Genomic DNA, 20432 nt, shown 5'->3' on the forward strand with positions numbered 1-20432 from the left:
ACAAAGCCTCGGAAAATCCAAACAAGAATCGCTAATGGTGTAGTATTCGTAAATTCAGTTTTTGTTTTGTTTCTAATGCTAATAGCTATATGCGGTGTCCAAATCTGGTATTAGGTTCTCTACAAATACTAAGCAAAAATCCCCTAAAGCTTGGTTGGCTTTCTGTTTTACCATTTTAAAAATAAGTCCTATTACGTAAATGTGGTCAGTCTACAAGGCCTGTAGTTGAGGAGAGACCCTTATTCAAATCACTTTTTCTCCTAAGTTTTCTCCTAGGTGATATCTCCACACCTTATCAATAAATTGCCTTTTAATACACCAACAAGCATGCAATTGACAGTACTTTTTTCACCTACTTTTAAGTACTTTTTCAATTAAAAAAAGTGCTTAAAAGTTATTTTAAACAGAAGATAAAAATATGATCTCCTATGAGAGAAAGTGAATTGAATAAGGGCCAGGGGATCTATTGGATTCGTTCTTCAGTTGACATACTTTATTTTGTCCTTATTGTGAGGTCTTGTCTCGCCGCACGAGACCAGCTCATATGGATTATTTGCGATACTAGGGATGGGTATGAAGGCAGGTAGGAAGGTATTCCGTACGATTTGCAATTTTCAAGCCATCTATGAGGTTCCATGGGCCTAATTGGTGATGGGAACTGTCACCACTATTGGACTATTTGTCTAGGTCAGTGTTTCTCAACCCTGTACTCACCCCCTAGCATAGGAAACATTATCGCAAGTACCCCTTGACAAATATATATTTAATCGTAGTACATGATAATTGGTTCATAACAATTTCCAAGCATTTACTATTGCTTTTAATTAGCTAAAATACTAATTTAACCACTTGAGGACCCTGGGCTTTAACCCCCCTTAAGGACCAGGCACTTTTTTTCCATTCAGACCACTGCAGCTTTCACGGTTTATTGCTCGCTCATACAACCTACCACCTAAATGAATTTTGGCTCCTTTTCTTGTAACTAATAAAGCTTTCTTTTGGTGCTATTTGATTGCTGCTGCGATTTTTACTTTTTATTATATTCATCAAAAAAGACATGAATTTTGGCAAAAAAATGATTTTTTTAACTTTCTGTGCTGACATTTTTCAAATAAAGTAAAATTTCTGTATACATGCAGCGCGAAAAATGTGGACAAACATGTTTTTGATGAAAAAAAACCCCATTCAGCCTATATTTATTGGTTTGGGTAAAAGTTATAGCATTTACAAACTATGGTGCAAAAAGTGAATTTTCCCATTTTCAAGCATCTATGACTTTTCTGACCCCCTGTCATGTTTCATGAGGGGCTAGAATCCCAGGATAGTATAAATACCCCCTAAATGACCCAATTTTGGAAAGAAGACATCCCAAAGTATTCACTGAGAGGCATAGTGAGTTCATAGAAGATATTATTTTTTGTCACAAGTAAGCAGAAAATGACACTTTGTGACAAAAAAAAAAAAAAGTTTCCATTTCTTCTAACTTGCGACAAAAAAAAATGAAATCTGCCACGGACTCACCATGCCCCTCTCTGAATACCTTGAAGTGTCTACTTTCCAAAATGGGGTCATTTGTGGGGTGTGTTTACTGTCCTGGCATTTTGGGGGTGCCTAATTGTAAGCACCCCTGTAAAGCCTAAAGGTGCTCATTGGACTTTGGACCCCTTAGCGCAGTTAGGCTGCAAAAAAGTGCCACACATGTGGTATTGTCGTACTCAGGAGAAGTAGTACAATGTGTTTTGAGGTGTATTTTTACACATACCCATGCTGGGTGGGAGAAATATCTCTGTAAATGACAATCTTTTGATTTTTTTTACACACAATTGTCCATTTACAGAGAGATTTCTCCCACCCAGCATGAGTATGTGTAAAAATACACCCCAAAACACATTGTACTACTTCTCCCGAGTACGGCGATACCACATGTGTGGCACTTTTTTGCACCCTAACTGTGCTAAGGGGCCCAAAGTCCAATGAGTACCTTTAGGATTTCACAGGTCATTTTTGTTTCAAGACTACTCCTCGCGGCTTAGGGCCCCTAAAATGCCAGGGCAGTAAAGGAACCCCACTAATGACCCCATTTTAGAAAGAAGACACCCCAAGGTATTCCGTTAGGAGTATGGTGAGTTCATAGAAGATTTTATTTTTGTCACAAGTTAGCGGAAATTGAATTTAATTGTTTTTTTTTCACAAAGTGTCATTTTCCGCTAACTTGTGACAAAAAATAAAATCTTCTATAAACTCACCATACTCCTAACGGAATACCTTTGGGTGTCTTCTTTCTAGAATGGGGTCATTTGTGGGGTTCCTATACTGCCCTGACATTTTAGGGGCCCTAAACCGTGAAGAGTAGTCTTGAAACCAACAATGTCGCAAAATGACCTGTGAAATCCTAAAGGTGCTCATTGGACTTTGGGCCCCTTAGCGCACTTAGGGTGTAAAAAAGTGCCACACATGTGGTACCGCCGTACTCAGGAGAAGTAGTATAATGTGTTTTGTGGTGTATTTTTACACATACCCATGCTGGGTGGGAGAAATATCTCTGTAAATGACAATCTTTTGATTTTTTTTACACACAATTGTCCATTTACAGAGAGATTTCTCACACCCAGCATGGGTATGTGTAAAAATACACCCCAAAACACATTGTACTACTTCTCCCGAGTACGGCGATACCACGTGTGGCACTTTTTTGCACCCTAACTGTGCTAAGGGGCCCAAAGTCCAATGAGTACCTTTAGGATTTAACAGGTCATTTTTGTTTCAAGACTACTCCTCGCGGCTTAGGGCCCCTAAAATGCCAGGGCAGTAAAGGAACCCCACTAATGACCCCATTTTAGAAAGAAGACACCCCAAGGTATTCCGTTAGGAGTATGGTGAGTTCATAGAAGATTTTATTTTTGTCACAAGTTAGCGGAAATTGAATTTAATTGTTTTTTTTTCACAAAGTGTCATTTTCCGCTAACTTGTGACAAAAAATAAAATCTTCTATAAACTCACCATACTCCTAACGGAATACCTTTGGGTGTCTTCTTTCTAGAATGGGGTCATTTGTGGGGTTCCTATACTGCCCTGACATTTTAGGGGCCCTAAACCGTGAAGAGTAGTCTTGAAACCAACAATGTCGCAAAATGACCTGTGAAATCCTAAAGGTGCTCATTGGACTTTGGGCCCCTTAGCGCACTTAGGGTGTAAAAAAGTGCCACACATGTGGTACCGCCGTACTCAGGAGAAGTAGTATAATGTGTTTTGTGGTGTATTTTTACACATACCCATGCTGGGTGGGAGAAATATCTCTGTAAATGACAATCTTTTGATTTTTTTTACACACAATTGTCCATTTACAGAGAGATTTCTCACACCCAGCATGGGTATGTGTAAAAATACACCCCAAAACACATTATACTACTTCTCCTGAGTACGGCGATACCACATGTGTGACACTTTTTTGCAGCCTAGGTGCGCTAAGGGGCCCAACGTCCTATTCTCAGGTCATTTTGAGGCATTTGTTTTGTAGACTACTCCTCACGGTTTAGGGCCCCTAAAATGCCAGGGCAGTACAGGAACCCCACAAGTGACCCCATTTTAGAAAGAAGACACCCCATGGTATTCCGTTAGGAGTATGGTGAGTTTATAGAAGATTTTATTTTTTGTCACAAGTTAGTGAAAAATGACACTTTGTGAAAAAAAACAATAAAAATCAATTTCCGCTAACTTTTGACAAAAAATAAAATCTTCTATGAACTCGTCATACACCTAACAGAATACCTTGGGGTGTCTTTTTTTCTAAAATGGGGTCACTTGTGGGGTTCCTATACCGCCCTGGCATTTTACAGGCCCAAAACCGTGAGTAGTCTAGAAACCAAATGTCTCAAAATGACTGTTCAGGGGTATAAGCATCTGAAAATTTTGATGACAGGTGATCTATGAGGGGGCGAATTTTGTGGAACCGGTCATAAGCAGGGTGGCCTTTTAGATGACAGGTTGTACTGGGCCTGATCTGATGGATAGGAGTGCTAGGGGGTGACAGGAGGTGATTGATGGGTGTCTCAAGGTGTGATTAGAGGGGGGAATAGATGCAAGCAATGCACTGGCGAGGTGATCAGGGCTGGGGTCTGAGGGCGTTCTGAGGGTATGGGCGGGTGATTGAGTGCCCTAGGGGCAGATAGGGGTCTAATCTGATGGGTAGCAGTGACAGGGGGTGATTGATGGGTAATTAGTGGGTGTTTGGAGGAGAGAACAGATGTAAACACTGCACTTGGGAGGTGATCTGATGTCGGATCTGCGGGCAATCTATTGGTGTGGGTGGGTGATCAGATTGCCCGCAAGGGGCAGGTTAGGGGCTGATTGATGGGTGGCAGTGACAGGGGGTGATTGATGGGTGGCAGTGACAGGGGATGATTGATGGGTAATTGACAGGTGATCAGTGGGTTATTACAGGGAAGGACAGATGTAAATAATGCCCTGGCGAATTGATAAGGGGGGGTCTGAGGGCAATCTGAGCGTGTAGACGGGTGATTGGGTGCCCGCAAGGGGCAGATTAGGGTCTGATCTGATGGGTAACAGTGACAGGTGGTGATAGGGGGTGATTGATGGGTAATTAGTGGGTGTTTAGAGGAGACAATAGATGTAAACACTGCGCTTGGGTGGTGATCTGATGTCGGATCTGCGGGCGATCTATTGGTGTGGGTGGGTGATCAGATTGCCCGCAAGGGGCAGGTTAGGGGGTGATTGATGGGTGGCAGTGACAGGGGGTGATTGATGGGTGATTGACAGGTGATAAGGGGGATAGATGCATACAGTACATGGGGGGGGGGTCTGGGGAGAATCTGAGGGGTGGGGGGGGGTGATCAGGAGGGAGCAGGGGGCAGGGGGGGATTAAAAAAAATAGCGTTGACAGATAGTGACAGGGAGTGATTGATGGGTGATTAGGGGGGTGATTGGGTGTAAACATGGGTCTGGGGGGTGGGCAGGAGGGGGTCTGAGGGGTGCTGTGGGCGATCAGGGGGCAGGGGGGGGGGAAATCAGTGTGCTTGGTGCAGACTAGGGTGGCTGCAGCCTGCCCTGGTGGTCCCTCGGACACTGGGACCACCAGGGCAGGAGGCAGCCTGTATAATACACTTTGTAAACATTACAAAGTGTATTATACACTTTGTATGCGGCGATCGTCGGGTTAACATCCCGCCGGCGCTTCCGTATGGCCGGCGGGATGTTGCGGCGGGTGAGCGGAGCCAGGCGGCGGCGGTGGATCGCGTCACGAATGACGCAATCGCTCCGCCCATGCCCCTACAAGGACCGCCACCATTTGTCAATACGGCGGTCCTTGCGGGGTCCACTTCCTGGCCGCCAATTGTCAATACGGTGGTCGGGAAGTGGTTAATGTTGTTATTGTTGTTAAGATTTATCATTTTCTAAAACTCTAAATTTATTATTCTTGGTTAAGTTTATCAAGCCCGAGTACCCCTTGGAACCATCAGAAGTACCCCTTGGGGTACATGTACCACACGTTGAGAACCTATGGTCTATGTTATCCGCTATTTTTGATGTTTAGGTCCCATGTTGGAAGCTATATGTGAATCTGAGGCAGAGTTTGATATGTGCATGTATAGCCCATTACGGAATCCATTGTTTGTTTATTGTACATACTTTTATCCTTTCATAACCAATAAAAGTGATTTAACCAGATAATGTTTTGGTGTTGTGTTTAAGGTTATTTTCAGAGCTTGGTCAGTTACTATTTTCCCTTTTTCATGAAACATAAAAGGAATCCTAGTTTTTACCTGTCTGATCTTTAAAATTCTATCTAGTAATGCTTCAGCTTTGTTCCCATGTAGATGTTAAGTGCCTCAAGGATTTCTCATACTTACTAATGAGGGCTTTCTGAAGCTTCAGTCTCAGTCTTTTGAGTTCTCTATTTTCATCTGTATGGTCTTTTTAAGTTTTTAAGATTTTAAACTGATCAAGTAGTCATAATAGTCATAGTCACTTATTTTGATGTTTTCTGAAAACCCTACTCATATATTGCTTTACATGCATACCATAGTATGAAATGGTCCGTTACCGAGTCTCTATTGACCAAAAAGTGTTTTTTTTAAAATAGTTTGTAAATCTGTTGAAGTTATTAAGTTATTTGAATTCCTTAGTACAAAACTATTTAGGGATGCCATAAAGAGTGGATACAAATGTAATTATCATAAATTGTTATAGATATCATACACCTCATTTAACACAGAGTTACAAATTGCCCAGCCTGCTCATGGTGAACCAGAACTCATAGAAAATGTAAGGGGCTAAAAAGGACCAAAAAGCCTCCTTACATAAAAAGGCTATGCAAAACAGAAATTCTTAAAACAGAAGGTATATGCATTATGTATTATTCAGGTTGGAATGAGCATATGAGGTCTCCGGCAACGCATCACTGCTGAATAAGCAAATAGTCCCTATGCAACCCATCTTGCCAGAAACGCAACATCGCATCCTGAAAAGGGGCTACGACAGAGATTTGCCCTGTTCTTCACAAAGTCTCAACTATATAGTCTGCCATTAGAGTGGCTGGATAGTGTGCTGGTTAAGGGCTCTGTCTTTGACATGGGAGACCAGGGTTTAATTCCAGGCTAGAGGCAGTACCTATTCAGTAGGAAGTCTTTGAGCAAGACTTCCTAACACTGCAGCGCAGCCCCTTGAGCGCATCCTTAGTGGCTGCAGCTCTTGAGCACTTTGAGTCCAACAGGAGAAAAGCGCTATACAAATGTTAGGATTATTATTATTAAATCTACAGCAACAAAAACCTATGTAAAACCTTACAATGGATAGATACAAAAACATGGTCTTACTTCAAGGTAATTACTGAAGACAATGAGGTTGATTCACTAAGCTGCGCTGCTACAGTAGCACAGCTTAATGACAGCAGCGTATGGTAATAATCCCCAGCGCATGCTATACAGGCATAGCGTGCGCTGCTAAATTACGCTATGCTCCTATAGTTTAACGAGTGCTTTATTAAACTTAACAAGTGCTCCACTGAACCGACCCTAATCCCCATCGGGTACAGTGGCTTCAAAAGATGAAATTCCTGCTTTTTGATTGGCCCAGTAGGCTGACTGTCAAGTGACTTTTCTCAATTAGCCTTTTTAACTTCTGCCAGACTACCTTCAACCTGGACCCAACACAGTTCATGTTGAAATGTCCTATTCTGTTTAGGCCAGCATTTCACAAAATAGTAAACTGTTTCCTACCTGCCTAAAAAAGAAGCCAACATCAGACCACTACTCAAGAAACCATCCTTAGATCTGGATATTTTCAGCATCTACAAACCTGTCTCTAATATCCCCTTTCTGGGGAACGTTATTGAAAATGCTGTTATCTCCAACTCAAAGCCCAGCTCTCAAGGAATAACGTCTTTGACTCTCTACTATCTTGCTTTAAGAAGCACCACAACTGCGAAACAGTCCTCATCTAGATCTGCAATGGCCAGAGATAGAGGCAAAGTTTCAATCCTGACACTGCTTGATCTCTAAGTGGCTTTTGATACGGTTGATCATGAAATCTTGCTTAACAGGCTGCAAGAGTACTGTGTCATTGATGGTTTAGTTCCCCAAAGATTCTTCTCCTTATTGGCTGGCAGAATACAAATGCTATCCTTGGTCTCTTTCCGGTCCAACCCTGTACCACTAAAATATGGTGTGCACCAGGGCTAGATACTACACTTTGCTATTAATCCTCTAAAAACACGGTCTGACATACCACTGCAATGCTGATGACACTCAGCTATATTTATCTTTCAATCTCATTGTGGTAGACCCCATTCCAAAAATAAACATATGCTTAGCTGAGATTCAAAATTGGATGACTGACAATGGCTGAAACTAAATGCTGACAAAACTTTAGTTTTTGTCAGGGAGATAAGCATTTAGAGTAGGGAACTCAGACATAATTAGCTCTGACACCGTGCCAACAGCTTGGGTGTACTGAGTGATGGAGAATTAAACTTCAGGACTGTAATTTCAGCTGTTGTGAAACATTCCTTTTTTTACCTAAGGAACACTGAAAAAATGAAGCACCTGATACCTTCAGAGGATCTTCCAACCCTAGTTAATACCTTCATCACATCACAGCAGGACTATTGCAATTCCCTCTTCTATGCAGTATTTTAAACAAAGATCTGCACTGCTTGCAGCCAGTACAGAATGCTTCAGCAAGGTTGCTAGCAAGCCAACCCCACCATTGCCACATAACAGCAATCCTTTGTTCACATCACCGGCTACCCCATAAAATGGAGAATCCTCTTAAAAGCTGGCACACTAACATCCAAATATCTGCGTGGTGCAGGCCCTGGATACCTGAAGTATTTGTTGCAACTGCGTCACACCACCCACAACCTCAGATCATCAGGATCTAATGACTTGACCACCGCCAGTGTCCAACTCAAAACTTTTGAAACCAGAGCCTTCTGTCATGCTACTCCTACCCTTTGGAATGCCTTGCCATACCCAATCAAGTCAGCTCTAACTCTGGAGGCAATGAAATCAAAACTGAAAAGCCACCTGTTCAGTCTTTCACTTATGATCACATAACTATTTCCCTTGTAACACATGACAGACCGCAACTATGTACTTATCTGAGACAAGTGAATCCGCTTTGGGTCCTATGGGAGAAAATCACATTACATGTTCTGATGTTGTTGTTATTGAGTGTAATATTATGCAGGTGGTTTTAATGTTTTGGCTTATCAGTGGATGTTGGTGTTGAGATATGGCAACATTACTGAGAGCAGAACATATCATCATTACCACGATGCAGTGCACAGTACTTTGATGGACAGGTGAATGCTATGAATACAACACAACACCAATGTACAAGTTGAGAATGCTTTGGTCTTATGAAGCTTTTAGAAATATCCTGCCAAAGCAGCTAAAACCAGCCTACACAGCATATTCACACAAGCGCTATTTAGTGAAATGGATCGCCAGGAGCCAATTGTTTCATCAGTTACATTTATTAAAATCCATATGCCTCTACAACATAACACAGTCTGCAATAATAATTTTGCAAACAATTTAAGGATCTGAAAACTCCTATTTGTTCTTGCTTAAAGTTCTCTGTTTTTCGGCATGCTCTACAATCTTCTCTTCCACATAGAGACCTTTGCGTTTCCTCACTGAATTCATGTATTTCCTGGCTTGGTTTTCAGAGTCCGCTTTCTCTCCAAAGTGTAGGTATTCCTCTTCGGTGGTCGGTACCCAGAAGGGGTCGCTGGGAATGACCTGCAAAATATATTTTGATAGTTAGGGGAAAATAGCCATGTCTAACTGTGCAGTTTGACAGAACATACTGTGTTTACAGACTTTTGTACATATCAGAATAATATCAGGTTTAATACTTGCACAATACAATCGGAGGCAACTCAATGAAATTAAAATACCAGGATGGCTGCAGTGTGTAAATTCCACTCAACTCCAAAAATGGGCTGTAACTTTACAGAAACCAGAAATGGTAAATGTAAGGTTTTTACCTCCTTAGCATTTATTCTGAGCATTAGTTTATTTTTTTGACTTACAGTCCTATGTTAGAATGATTAACCACGAAGAGCATTAGAGTGGCCGGATTAAAGGCCATATACAATTTTCAGCCCGAGTACTGCTCAGGACTGAGCCATCTATGGCTGACAAAAAGTCATGCAGTATTCAGCTCAAGTACTGCTTCTCTGTGTTTTGCTGCCATCTTGTTGTTGCACTAGCATTATGCAATCAATGTATATTATGCTATAAATACGCTTTTTTAATATATTTTACATTTATAATTAATGTTATATTAGTATTTTTACTTAATTTTGTAACAGATGAAAGAACATAATGGATTTAAGCAGTAATTTAGCATCCTCTAGAGTGTAAGGTCGCCTGGGCAGAGAACTCACTACTAGTGTTTCCTGTTTCTGTTGTATTTTATCAAATGTACCTTTATTGGTAATGTCCCAAGTTATACTGTACATTAATTGTATTTATTTGCACTTGTGCTGCTCCTTGCCATGATTGTACAATGTGTTGAACTACTCACGTATCTATTCTCCACACTATTGTTTGTTTTGTACTATGTACAGCACTACAGAAGATGTCGGCGCATCCGCCACCTCGCATTGTAGATAATAGGCTTGATATAACCCTGCGCCATGGTGCAGCATTGATGAAATTAGGCCTGCACCACTGTGTGGCAACATATTTCCTGTTGGGCGGGAAGTATGGCAGTGGGATCTCCGTCGGTCCACGCATGTGTGCTACACTCCCGTGGTGCACACTTACTGCATTGCTTAATGGTTTTAATTACTGAATAATACATGCTGTAACCACAGTTCACGTGGTAACACGCTGCAGATATTGAGTCTGCATTGCACTAATATTAATACTTCCAGAGTACAGTGTCACATCACATGAAGTGTGCAAGTCTTCATAGACTTGCATGGCCCTTGTACTGCGGTGCGACACAGTCTGCAAGGGGTATAATAGTTAATATGAGCACAATAGGGACTGTATAGAGCTTAGGTCATCAGCACACAGTATGTGTACCCAGGGGTTACTTACTTTGGACTCAAGGAGTACTTTAACTTGTCACAGTCAGATCATTATGGTATTTTAGTTTAACTGGTCGATGCACATCAATGCTTGTATACGCACCCATTCAAAAGTGAATGATTGCTGCTGTAGCAAATAGCAATCATTCATAAACACATTGGGGGCTGGGGGGGATTTTTAAACATAAAAAAAAAAGAAATTAATTAAATAAAGGGCTTCTTTGTTTTTGTTGTGAAAAGCATAAAGGAAGCTCTGAAGAACATTTACCATATATACAACTATAGAGTACTTCTAACAGATATATTAGTCAATTGGTACTTGAGATGATGTCAACTACAATCAGAGTACTTAGCAAACAACATCTTTCAAAAAAGGGCATAAACAATACAAATGTTGAGAAACACCGGTACAGAGAAACATAAATGCCAACATGAGGGGAAAAAAGGAAAGTTAGATAGAAAAAAAATTGAATGGCTGAGGAGAAAAGAGAAACAATTGGGAAAGTAACAGAAACACTACAAAAGGATAAAAGAAAAAACAAAATTGTACTCCAGTTACTTTACCTCTTTCAAATTTATTTGCCTATATTACTTTGATAACATTCATCGAATATTTGATTTCTGTAGCAATGATTATCGTATCCATTTATATTGTGCACAGAATTTGTAAAAGCACACAAAGTTTTTACAGATTAGTCAATCCAAAGTGTAGTTGAGCTGTAGGTTGAGTCTAGTCACCAATGGTTTGTTTTATCTCCTAAGGATTCCAGTAGTGCATGTTGGGGTCCAAATTTGATTAGCCAAGTTTACAGTTTCCATGTAGCATAAGATCTTACCTACACAATTTGTTCATAATCTCTCGGTCTTCATGCTACATGGAAGTGTTAAAACTGGCTAATCAACATTGGATGGGTGTACACACACTATCTTACTGCTGTTTCTATCTGCCTTGGGGCATTAGGTATTTCCCCTAGTTTGGGCTAGTACTACTCTTCTAAAAGGTCGTACACATGTGCAACTTAATGCAAAATCAACCACACAACATAAACTGCATCACTTGTTGTTTACATGACAAGTACGTACACACGCACCGATCAACTAAACCACCAACTCATTTAAATACTGGATGCGCACCAACAAGTCTCCATTCAAAAACAACAAGCTGCCCAAACTACTTGTACCCACGTGGCCTACCTGCATGATAGTTGGGCAGGTTGATCCTCCTGTTATCAGTTGGACGTCTTGTCTTTTGCCAGCGTACACACGCCCAGCTATCATCCAACAGACCAAGTTTAGATAATAGTTGGGTGGAATAGTTGCAAGTGTGTACGAGCCTTAACTACACATAATGCTTGACAAATGGAGAAATCCACCAAGGACAGTGACGAGCCCTCAGAATAACCACAGCAGTTTTTCAGGCCTGGATTGTGAATGGAATCGCCAAGAGATACCAGAAAAGTCAGCATTTACAAAATTAAATATCATTTTCGGAGAAGTGGGCCCCTGCTTGGCTGCAAATTAAAAAACTAACATCACACACCAAAGCCAAGGATTAACTTGAGAAGCAAATTTAAACACCATGTAGATAATGACTATGGCTGGTGACAGATGATAATAAACACTGGACCTAATATAAAGTGTAAGAAGATGATACATTTTAGTTACACATTAATGCAGCTTCTACGGCTTCCTCAGCGCTTTCATCCCAGTATTTGTAAAACGTGACTAATGAAGGGACATTTTCACACAGCTGCATGCATGCAAAATATTATTTCTAACAGGAAAAAAATGACGCTCAGCACATGATGACGCCAGTTGGAATAAAAATAAATCAGCCTGGTAATTAGAGGTCTTCCCTATAAATGATGGGTCATGTATGAGGACTCCAAGTGCCCTAACCAGAATAATAAACCATTAAGGGCTGTATGGTTTGCCGATATCAGTCTCCTGCATGTTAACTGACAAATGTGGTTTCATTTAAAAAATTACGTTTCAGCTTTAAATTGAGCACACTTTAATTTTTTTTCTACACGCTGCAGAAGACTTATAAAGTGTGCAATTTTTGGGCAGTCTTGCTTTTTGCAGGGAAATCTACAGCAAAATGTAAAATCAATAAGTATAATAATTATTATTAGTAGTATAGCATAATTATTAGTATTGATTTATAAAGCGCCAACATATTCCATGGCACTGTACAAAGAAAGAAATAAAGACGGGGTACCCAATAATACAGACAGTGGATACACCAATATACAGAATTGATACAAAATACAGTATTGATAATTATGTGATGAATAAAATGTTAAGAATTCCAAGACACAAGCTTACAATTTAAAGGACTGCTTATCCCATACATTTAACAATAGTCTCTGCCAGCTTCAGAGTGCTGCTCTAATACCAGCAGAAAAGATGAATGCCGTTGTGAGGTAGGTAGAACTAGTGAGCAAGTAGTGTGCATCTTCCCTCCCCTCTCTGCCACCATCCTTCTGGGCATGGACTTCATGCTCCTGTGCCCTCTACTGACAAATATGGAGCTCTGTTTGAAGGGATTCTCTTTATGTAGCTGCATCATCAAAGGCAGTCTGCTCAATGTACATTGAAGTGTCTGGGCAAAGGAGTCCTTTCTGAATGGCACCTTAAAGGGAACCTTAAAGGGAACCTGAGGTAAGAGAAATATGGAGGCTACCATATGTATTTTTTTAAACAATACCAGTTGCCTGGCAGTCCATCTGATCCTGTGTCTCTAATACTTTTAGCCATAGACCCTGAACAAGCATGCAGCAGATCAGTTACTCTGACTCAGCTGACTCAGGTCTTACTGGATTAGCCATATGCATGTTCCATGGTTTTGACTCTTGACACGGCTTATGCCAAAAGACCAGCAGGATGCCAGGCAACTGGCATTGTTTACAAGGAGATAAATGTGGCAGCCTCCATTTCCCTCTCACCTCGGGATCCCTTTAAAAGACCACTATTACGAAAAAAGTAAGCAGTTAAAATCTGACAGAACCAACATGTTTTAGGCCAATCCATTTCCTCATGGGGGATTCACAGGGTTTTCTTTGTTTTCAACAGCATTTCCTGAACAGTAGTTTAATTGCCAAAATAGTAAAGTACCAGCCAGCCTCATCTACTCACTTGTACTCTATTTTGTCAGTTAGACTTTGCAACTGCTGTTCAGGAAATACTGTTGAAAACAAAGAAAACCTTGAGAATCCCCCATGAGGAGATGGACTGGCCCAAAACCTGTTGGTTCTGTAACATTTTAACTGTCTACTTTTTTCGCAATAGTGGTCCTTTAAGGGCCCATTTACACTAGAACGTTTTGCCGCGATTTCGGCAAAACATTCAAACATTAGCGCTTTTTAAAATCGCTAGTGTAATGAAACCTTATGGGCCCGTTCTTACTTGGGCGATATGCGCTAATCGCCGCAAATCGCCCAAAAACGCTAAACACAAACACTTCACCTGCACCATTTTCAGGCGATTTCCCGGCGATCGCGGTTCAGTGCTATAGAAGCACTAAACGCGAACACGGCAAAATCGCTGCAGTGTTCAGTGATTTTTCCACGTGAAATCGCAGAAGAATCACTCCTGCAATACGCCGGCAAAAATTGCCGGCATTTAAAAACGCAAGTGTGAATGGGCCCTAATTGCTCTTTCCAAGCTGTGTAGATTAAACCCTTAGGTCTTCTGAGAAGGAATACTCAGTAACAGTAAATAAATGCCAGTGAAGTGTTGGAACTGTTACTCATCAAGGCACAATAGTTTAAAGAGACACTGAAGCGATAATTCTCGCTTCAAAGCTCATAGTTAGCTAAAACGCCGCTATCCCGCGGCTAAACGGGGGTCCCTTCACCCCCAACCCCCCCCCACCCCCTGCAAAATCAACGACCAAATTGGTCGTAGATTTTGCTGCTCCTAGAGGCAGGGCTAACAGCTGCAGCCCTGCCTCCAGTCGCGTCTTTCAGCGGCGCATCTCCGCCTCTCCCAGCGAAGGAAGACTGAGAGGGGCGGGGGAGAGGCGGAGATACGCGCTGACAGACGCACGTGGGGCAGGGCTGCGGCGGTTAGCCCTGCCTCAATCCAGAAGAGATCCCCGGCTGCACGGAGGGGATTTCGGGGGGTGAAGGGACCCCCCGTTTAGCCGCGCGATAGCGGCGTTTTAGCAGGGGCACACATGCCCCTGCTAACTATGAGCTCTGAAGCGAGATTTATTCTCGCTTCAGAGTCTCTTTAAACAAATTATTGTTATTTACTGGTAATTGCCAACTGCTTCTTCTTCCATCATATGCAGAAAAAATTCTCAATGATTATTCTGATCCTAACCTATGCCTCAATCCCACAGTCTAGAGCTTCATCTAAAAATGCTTCGTTCAGTGTTGCAGCCGGTGCTGCTTATGGTTACACGTGTGTCCCCAATCGTGTTATCGATTGGTCATCACCTGCAGGTAAAGCCTGTGTGCCACAACCTAGATGTACCCATGAAGCCAATTCAACCCTTTCTCACAAAAGACTGCACATTCATTAAACACTGAATCTAAAATAAACCTTCACAATGGCACAGGGGAATGTACCAGCATCATAAACATCCGAAATTACATCAAATTCAATATACAGTAATATACACTGAAAGCACATCTGAACTGTGCTTAAAACACGTGACTCATTCTTGCTGTCGGCATTCAAAAACTGGTTTCTCCATGTTTAAAATGGCCACAACCCTAGGAATAGCTTTCAGGACAATGCTTTCACCAGTGAAATTATTTTCTGCGCATGTGCAAGGCCGGCTATGACAGGAGTAGGATGAGGATGGGTGGCTGATAAGCGGTAAGGGGGTGTGTACTGGAAGGGAAAATGGTTGCAACTAAGAGGAATGGGGTGTCAAAAAACAAGGACGACTGCCTCCTCCGTCTTCTCCATATTCGATGAGAAGCCCAGTCGAATTGAATACCAGATTGTAAGGGACCCAGGGGGTGCAGAAAGGTACAGGAGAGGGCTGTGAGCGATGTCTCATCCCTGACAACATAGCTATACCTTTACTTCACTTTGCTAGAACTCAATTCAGGGATAAAGCAAAATATAACGCTTTCCAGAGTATAATGTGAATAATCAGGTGCAGTCTGTAAAACATGAACAGTGACACAACAGCAAGACTGAGTGCAAGAATGAAAACAAAATTTCACTGAGGACTTCACAGAAAATAACATAGAAGGCGCTAAGATAATTTTCTCGATGTATCTAAATACCTTGGTAAAAAGAAACAAGACTGTCGAATCAGAAGAAACAAGACTGTGGAATCAGAAAAGGACTGCAGTGACATTTATTATGCTAGACACTCTGTGACGTTACGGTGTCCTGCAGAATGGCTCTATGTAGTATGGGAAGCATACAGAACAACCTCTGCGGTTTTTATTATAGACTGTTCTCATGCTGTATTTTATTTGTGACACAGGCAGGAGATGGACTCTTTGATCACAGAACAGGCCATACTTGAGCCATCTAATCTTCCCAACACTGCATGGTGCGCATTATATTGCATAACCACAAACCTGTGCAGGTTTCTCAGGGGCGCAGGTGTACTTTCAAGTCTCAGCCCAGGAGGGCCAGTTTGTTAGGAAGTCTCTAATATAGGATCCACACAGCATGCAGTGCTATACAGATATTTTTATTCATGGACATTACTCTATACTCTGGTGGAGCTTACATTTCCTGTAAATTCCTGTTTCTGCTTGAAGCCTATGTTGGTCTTTGTATCTTCAATAATGTCCTTTCAAACATGTCAGTAATGTAACAGATGGTGAAAACAAGCCTAATCCCGCCTTTTCAAACCCTATGTCCCATGTATGCCTGCTGCCCAGATAACTACCTATCACTCTGAACTATTTCACTTTTAGATGCAACTTGATGAAGTCAAAGTCAATAAATAACCACACTTTAAAAGCTAAGTACATGCGGAAAGTAGTGTTGGGCGAACAGTGTTCACCACTGTTCGGGTTCTGCAGAACATCACCCTGTTCGGGTGATGTTCGGGTTCGGCCGAACACCTGATGGTGTTCGGCCAAACTGTTCGGCCATATGGCCGAACTAAGAGCGCATGGCCGAACGTTACCCGAACGTTCGGCTAGCGCTGTGATTGGCCGAACGGGTCACGTGTAGTGTTGGGCGAACATCTAGATGTTCGGGTTCGGGCCGAACATGGCCGAACTCCGAACATAATGGAAGTCAATAGGGACCCGAACTTTTGTGCTTTGTAAAGCCTCCTTACATGCTACATACCCCAAATTTACAGGGTATGTGCACCTTGAGAGTGGGTATAAGAGGAAAAAAATTTTTTTAGCAAAAAGAGCTTATAGTTTTTGAGAAAATCGATTTTAAAGTTTCAAAGGGAAAACTGTCTTTTAAATGCGGGAAATGTCTGTTTTCTTTGCACAGGTAACATGCTTTTTGTCGGCATGCAGTCATAAATGTAATACATATAAGAGATTCCAGGAAAAGGGACCGGTAACGCTAACCCAGCAGCAGCACACGTGATGGAACAGGAGGAGGGTGGCGCAGGAGGAGAAGGCCACGCTTTGAGACACAACAACCCAGGCCTTGCATGAGGACAAGAAGCGTGCGGATAGCAATTTGCATTTTGTCGCCATGCAGTCATAAATGTAATACAGATGAGAGGTTCAATAACCAGGGACCGGAAACGCTAACCCATCACAGATGTTTATTGTTCATGTTACTTGGTTGGGGTCCGGGAGTGTTGCGTAGTCGTTTCCAATCCAGGATTGATTCATTTTAATTTGAGTCAGACGGTCTGCATTTTCTGTGGAGAGGCGGATACGCCGCCGATCTGTGACGATGCCTCCGGCAGCACTGAAACAGCGTTCCGACATAACGCTGGCTGCCGGGCAAGCCAGCACCTCTATTGCATACATTGCCAGTTTGTGCCAGGTGTCTAGCTTCGATACCCAATAGTTGAAGGGTGCAGATGGATTGTTCAACACAGCTACGCCATCTGACATGTAGTCCTTGACCATCTTCTCCAGGCGATCGGTGTTGGAGGTGGATCTGCACGCTTGCTGTTCTGTGTGCTGCTGCATGGGTGTCAGAAAATTTTCCCACTCCAAGGACACTGCCGATACCATTCCCTTTTGGGCACTAGCTGCGGCTTGTGTTGTTTGCTGCCCTCCTGGTCGTCCTGGGTTTGCGGAAGTCAGTCTGTCGGTGTACAACTGGCTAGAGGAGGGGGAGGATGTCAATCTCCTCTCTAAAGTCTCCACAAGGGCCTGCTGGTATTCTTCCATTTTGACCTGTCTGGCTCTTTCTTCAAGCAGTTTTGGAACATTGTGTTTGTACCGTGGATCCAGAAGGGTATAAACCCAGTAATTGGTGTTGTCCAGAATGCGCACAATGCGTGGGTCGCGTTCAATGCAGTCCTAGGCCGAAGAGGTCATAGCCTAGGGTCACAAAACCTGTTTATTTGGGCAATTTCAATGGTGGCGAGTCTGACGTACATAAATCGCAGCAATGGCCGTTAGCAACGTCTGAATCTCACGAAATGTCTCATGCAGGTAGAAGACATATTGTTAGACTTGGGCTCCAAAGATGGGTTCCCTACATCTCTGCAAACCAGAGTTACAGGGCTCCAAATTTGGTAAAATCACCCATAGGATTTCATTGCCTCCCTATTTCACTTTCCAAAATCTCACATCTTTTCAAAGGGCAATGGCTCAGCAGTACCAAATTTTCTAGCATTGTAGGGACCCTTAGGGGGAACATGACTGGTGAGTTTCGGGCCCCTAGGCCGAAGAGGTCATAGCCTAGGGTCACAAAAACCTGTTTATTTGGGCTATTTCAATGGTAGTGATGGTGGCGTACATAAATCGCAGCAATGGCCGTTAGCAACGTCTGAATCTCACGAAATGTCTCATGCAGGTAGAAGACATATTGTTAGACTTGGATTCCAAAGATGGGGTCCCTACATCTCTGCAAACCAGAGTTACAGGGGTCCAAAATTGGTAAAATCCCCCATAGGATTTCATTGCCTCCCTATTTCACTTTCCAAAATCTCACATCTTTTCAAAGGGCAATGGCTCAGCAGTACCAAATTTTCTAGCATTGTAGGGACCCTTAGGGGGAACATGACTGGTGAGTTTCGGGCCCCTAGGCCGAAGAGGTCATAGCCTAGGGTCACAAAAACCTGTTTATTTGGGCTATTTCAATGGTAGTGATGGTGGCGTACATAAATCGCAGCAATGGCCGTTAGCAACGTCTGAATCTCACGAAATGTCTCATGCAGGTAGAAGACATATTGTTAGACTTGGATTCCAAAGATGGGGTCCCTACATCTCTGCAAACCAGAGTTACAGGGGTCCAAAATTGGTAAAATCCCCCATAGGATTTCATTGCCTCCCTATTTCACTTTCCAAAATCTCACATCTTTTCAAAGGGCAATGGCTCAGCAGTACCAAATTTTCTAGCATTGTAGGGACCCTTAGGGGGAACATGACTGGTGAGTTTCGGGCCCCTAGGCCGAAGAGGTCATAGCCTAGGGTCACAAAAACCTGTTTATTTGGGCTATTTCAATGGTAGTGATGGTGGCATACATAAATCGCAGCAATGGCCGTTAGCAACGTCTGAATCTCACGAAATGTCTCATGCAGGTAGAAGACATATTGTTAGACTTGGATTCCAAAGATGGGGTCCCTACATCTCTGCAAACCAGAGTTACAGGGGTCCAAAATTGGTAAAATCCCCCATAGGATTTCATTGCCTGCCTATTTCACTTTCCAAAATCTCACATCTTTTCAAAGGGCAATGGCTCAGCAGTACCAAATTTTCTAGCATTGTAGGGACCCTTAGGGGGAACATGACTGGTGAGTTTCGGGCCCCTAGGCCGAAGAGGTCATAGCCTAGGGTCACAAAAACCTGTTTATTTGGGCTATTTCAATGGTAGTGATGGTGGCGTACATAAATCGCAGCAATGGCCGTTAGCAACGTCTGAATCTCACGAAATGTCTCATGCAGGTAGAAGACATATTGTTAGACTTGGATTCCAAAGATGGGGTCCCTACATCTCTGCAAACCAGAGTTACAGGGGTCCAAAATTGGTAAAATCCCCCATAGGATTTCATTGCCTCCCTATTTCACTTTCCAAAATCTCACATCTTTTCAAAGGGCAATGGCTCAGCAGTACCAAATTTTCTAGCATTGTAGGGACCCTTAGGGGGATCATGACTGGTGAGTTTTGCCACTGCTGAGCCATTGCCTTTTGAAATGGTGTGAGATTTTGGAACGGTAAATAGGAGGCCCAATGAAAGCCTATGGGGGATTTTACCAATTTTGGACCCCTGTAACTCTGTTTTGCAGAGATGTAGGGACCCCATCTTTGGAATCCAAGTCTAACAATATGTCTTCTACCTGCATGAGACATTTCGTGAGATTCAGACGTTGCTAACGGCCATGGCTGAGATTTATGTACGCCACCATCACTACCATTGAAATAGCCCAAATAAACAGGTTTTTGTGACCCTAGGCTATGACCTCTTCGGCCTAGGACTGCATTGAACGCGACCCACGCATTGTGCGCATTCTGGACAACACCAATTACTGGGTTTATACCCTTCTGGATCCACGGTACAAACACAATGTTCCAAAACTGCTTGAAGAAAGAGCCAGACAGGTCAAAATGGAAGAATACCAGCAGGCCCTTGTGGAGACTTTAGAGAGGAGATTGACATCCTCCCCCTCCTCTAGCCAGTTGTACGCCGACAGACTGACTTCCGCAAACCCAGGACGACCAGGAGGGCAGCAAAAAACACAAGCCGCAGCTAGTGCCCAAAAGGGAATGGTATCGGCAGTGTCCTTGGAGTGG

The 20432-nt window shown here is 42.6% G+C and overlaps 1 protein-coding gene across 1 annotated transcript in view; it reads right to left on the reverse strand.

Annotated features, from left to right (window-relative positions):
• Positions 1–8976: 8976 nt before the first annotated feature.
• EFL1 (elongation factor like GTPase 1) overlaps positions 8977–20432 on the reverse strand; it is a 424348-nt gene continuing 412892 nt past the window's right edge. Inside the window, exon 20 of the mRNA XM_068275325.1 lies at positions 8977–9263. Within this exon, the coding sequence (XP_068131426.1) occupies positions 9075–9263 (189 nt within the window). The 3' untranslated portion in view covers positions 8977–9074. The remainder of the gene's footprint in view (positions 9264–20432) is intronic.

The sequence above is a fragment of the Hyperolius riggenbachi genome, chromosome 3 (assembly GCF_040937935.1).
Source record: "Hyperolius riggenbachi isolate aHypRig1 chromosome 3, aHypRig1.pri, whole genome shotgun sequence".
NCBI lineage: Eukaryota > Metazoa > Chordata > Amphibia > Anura > Hyperoliidae > Hyperolius > Hyperolius riggenbachi.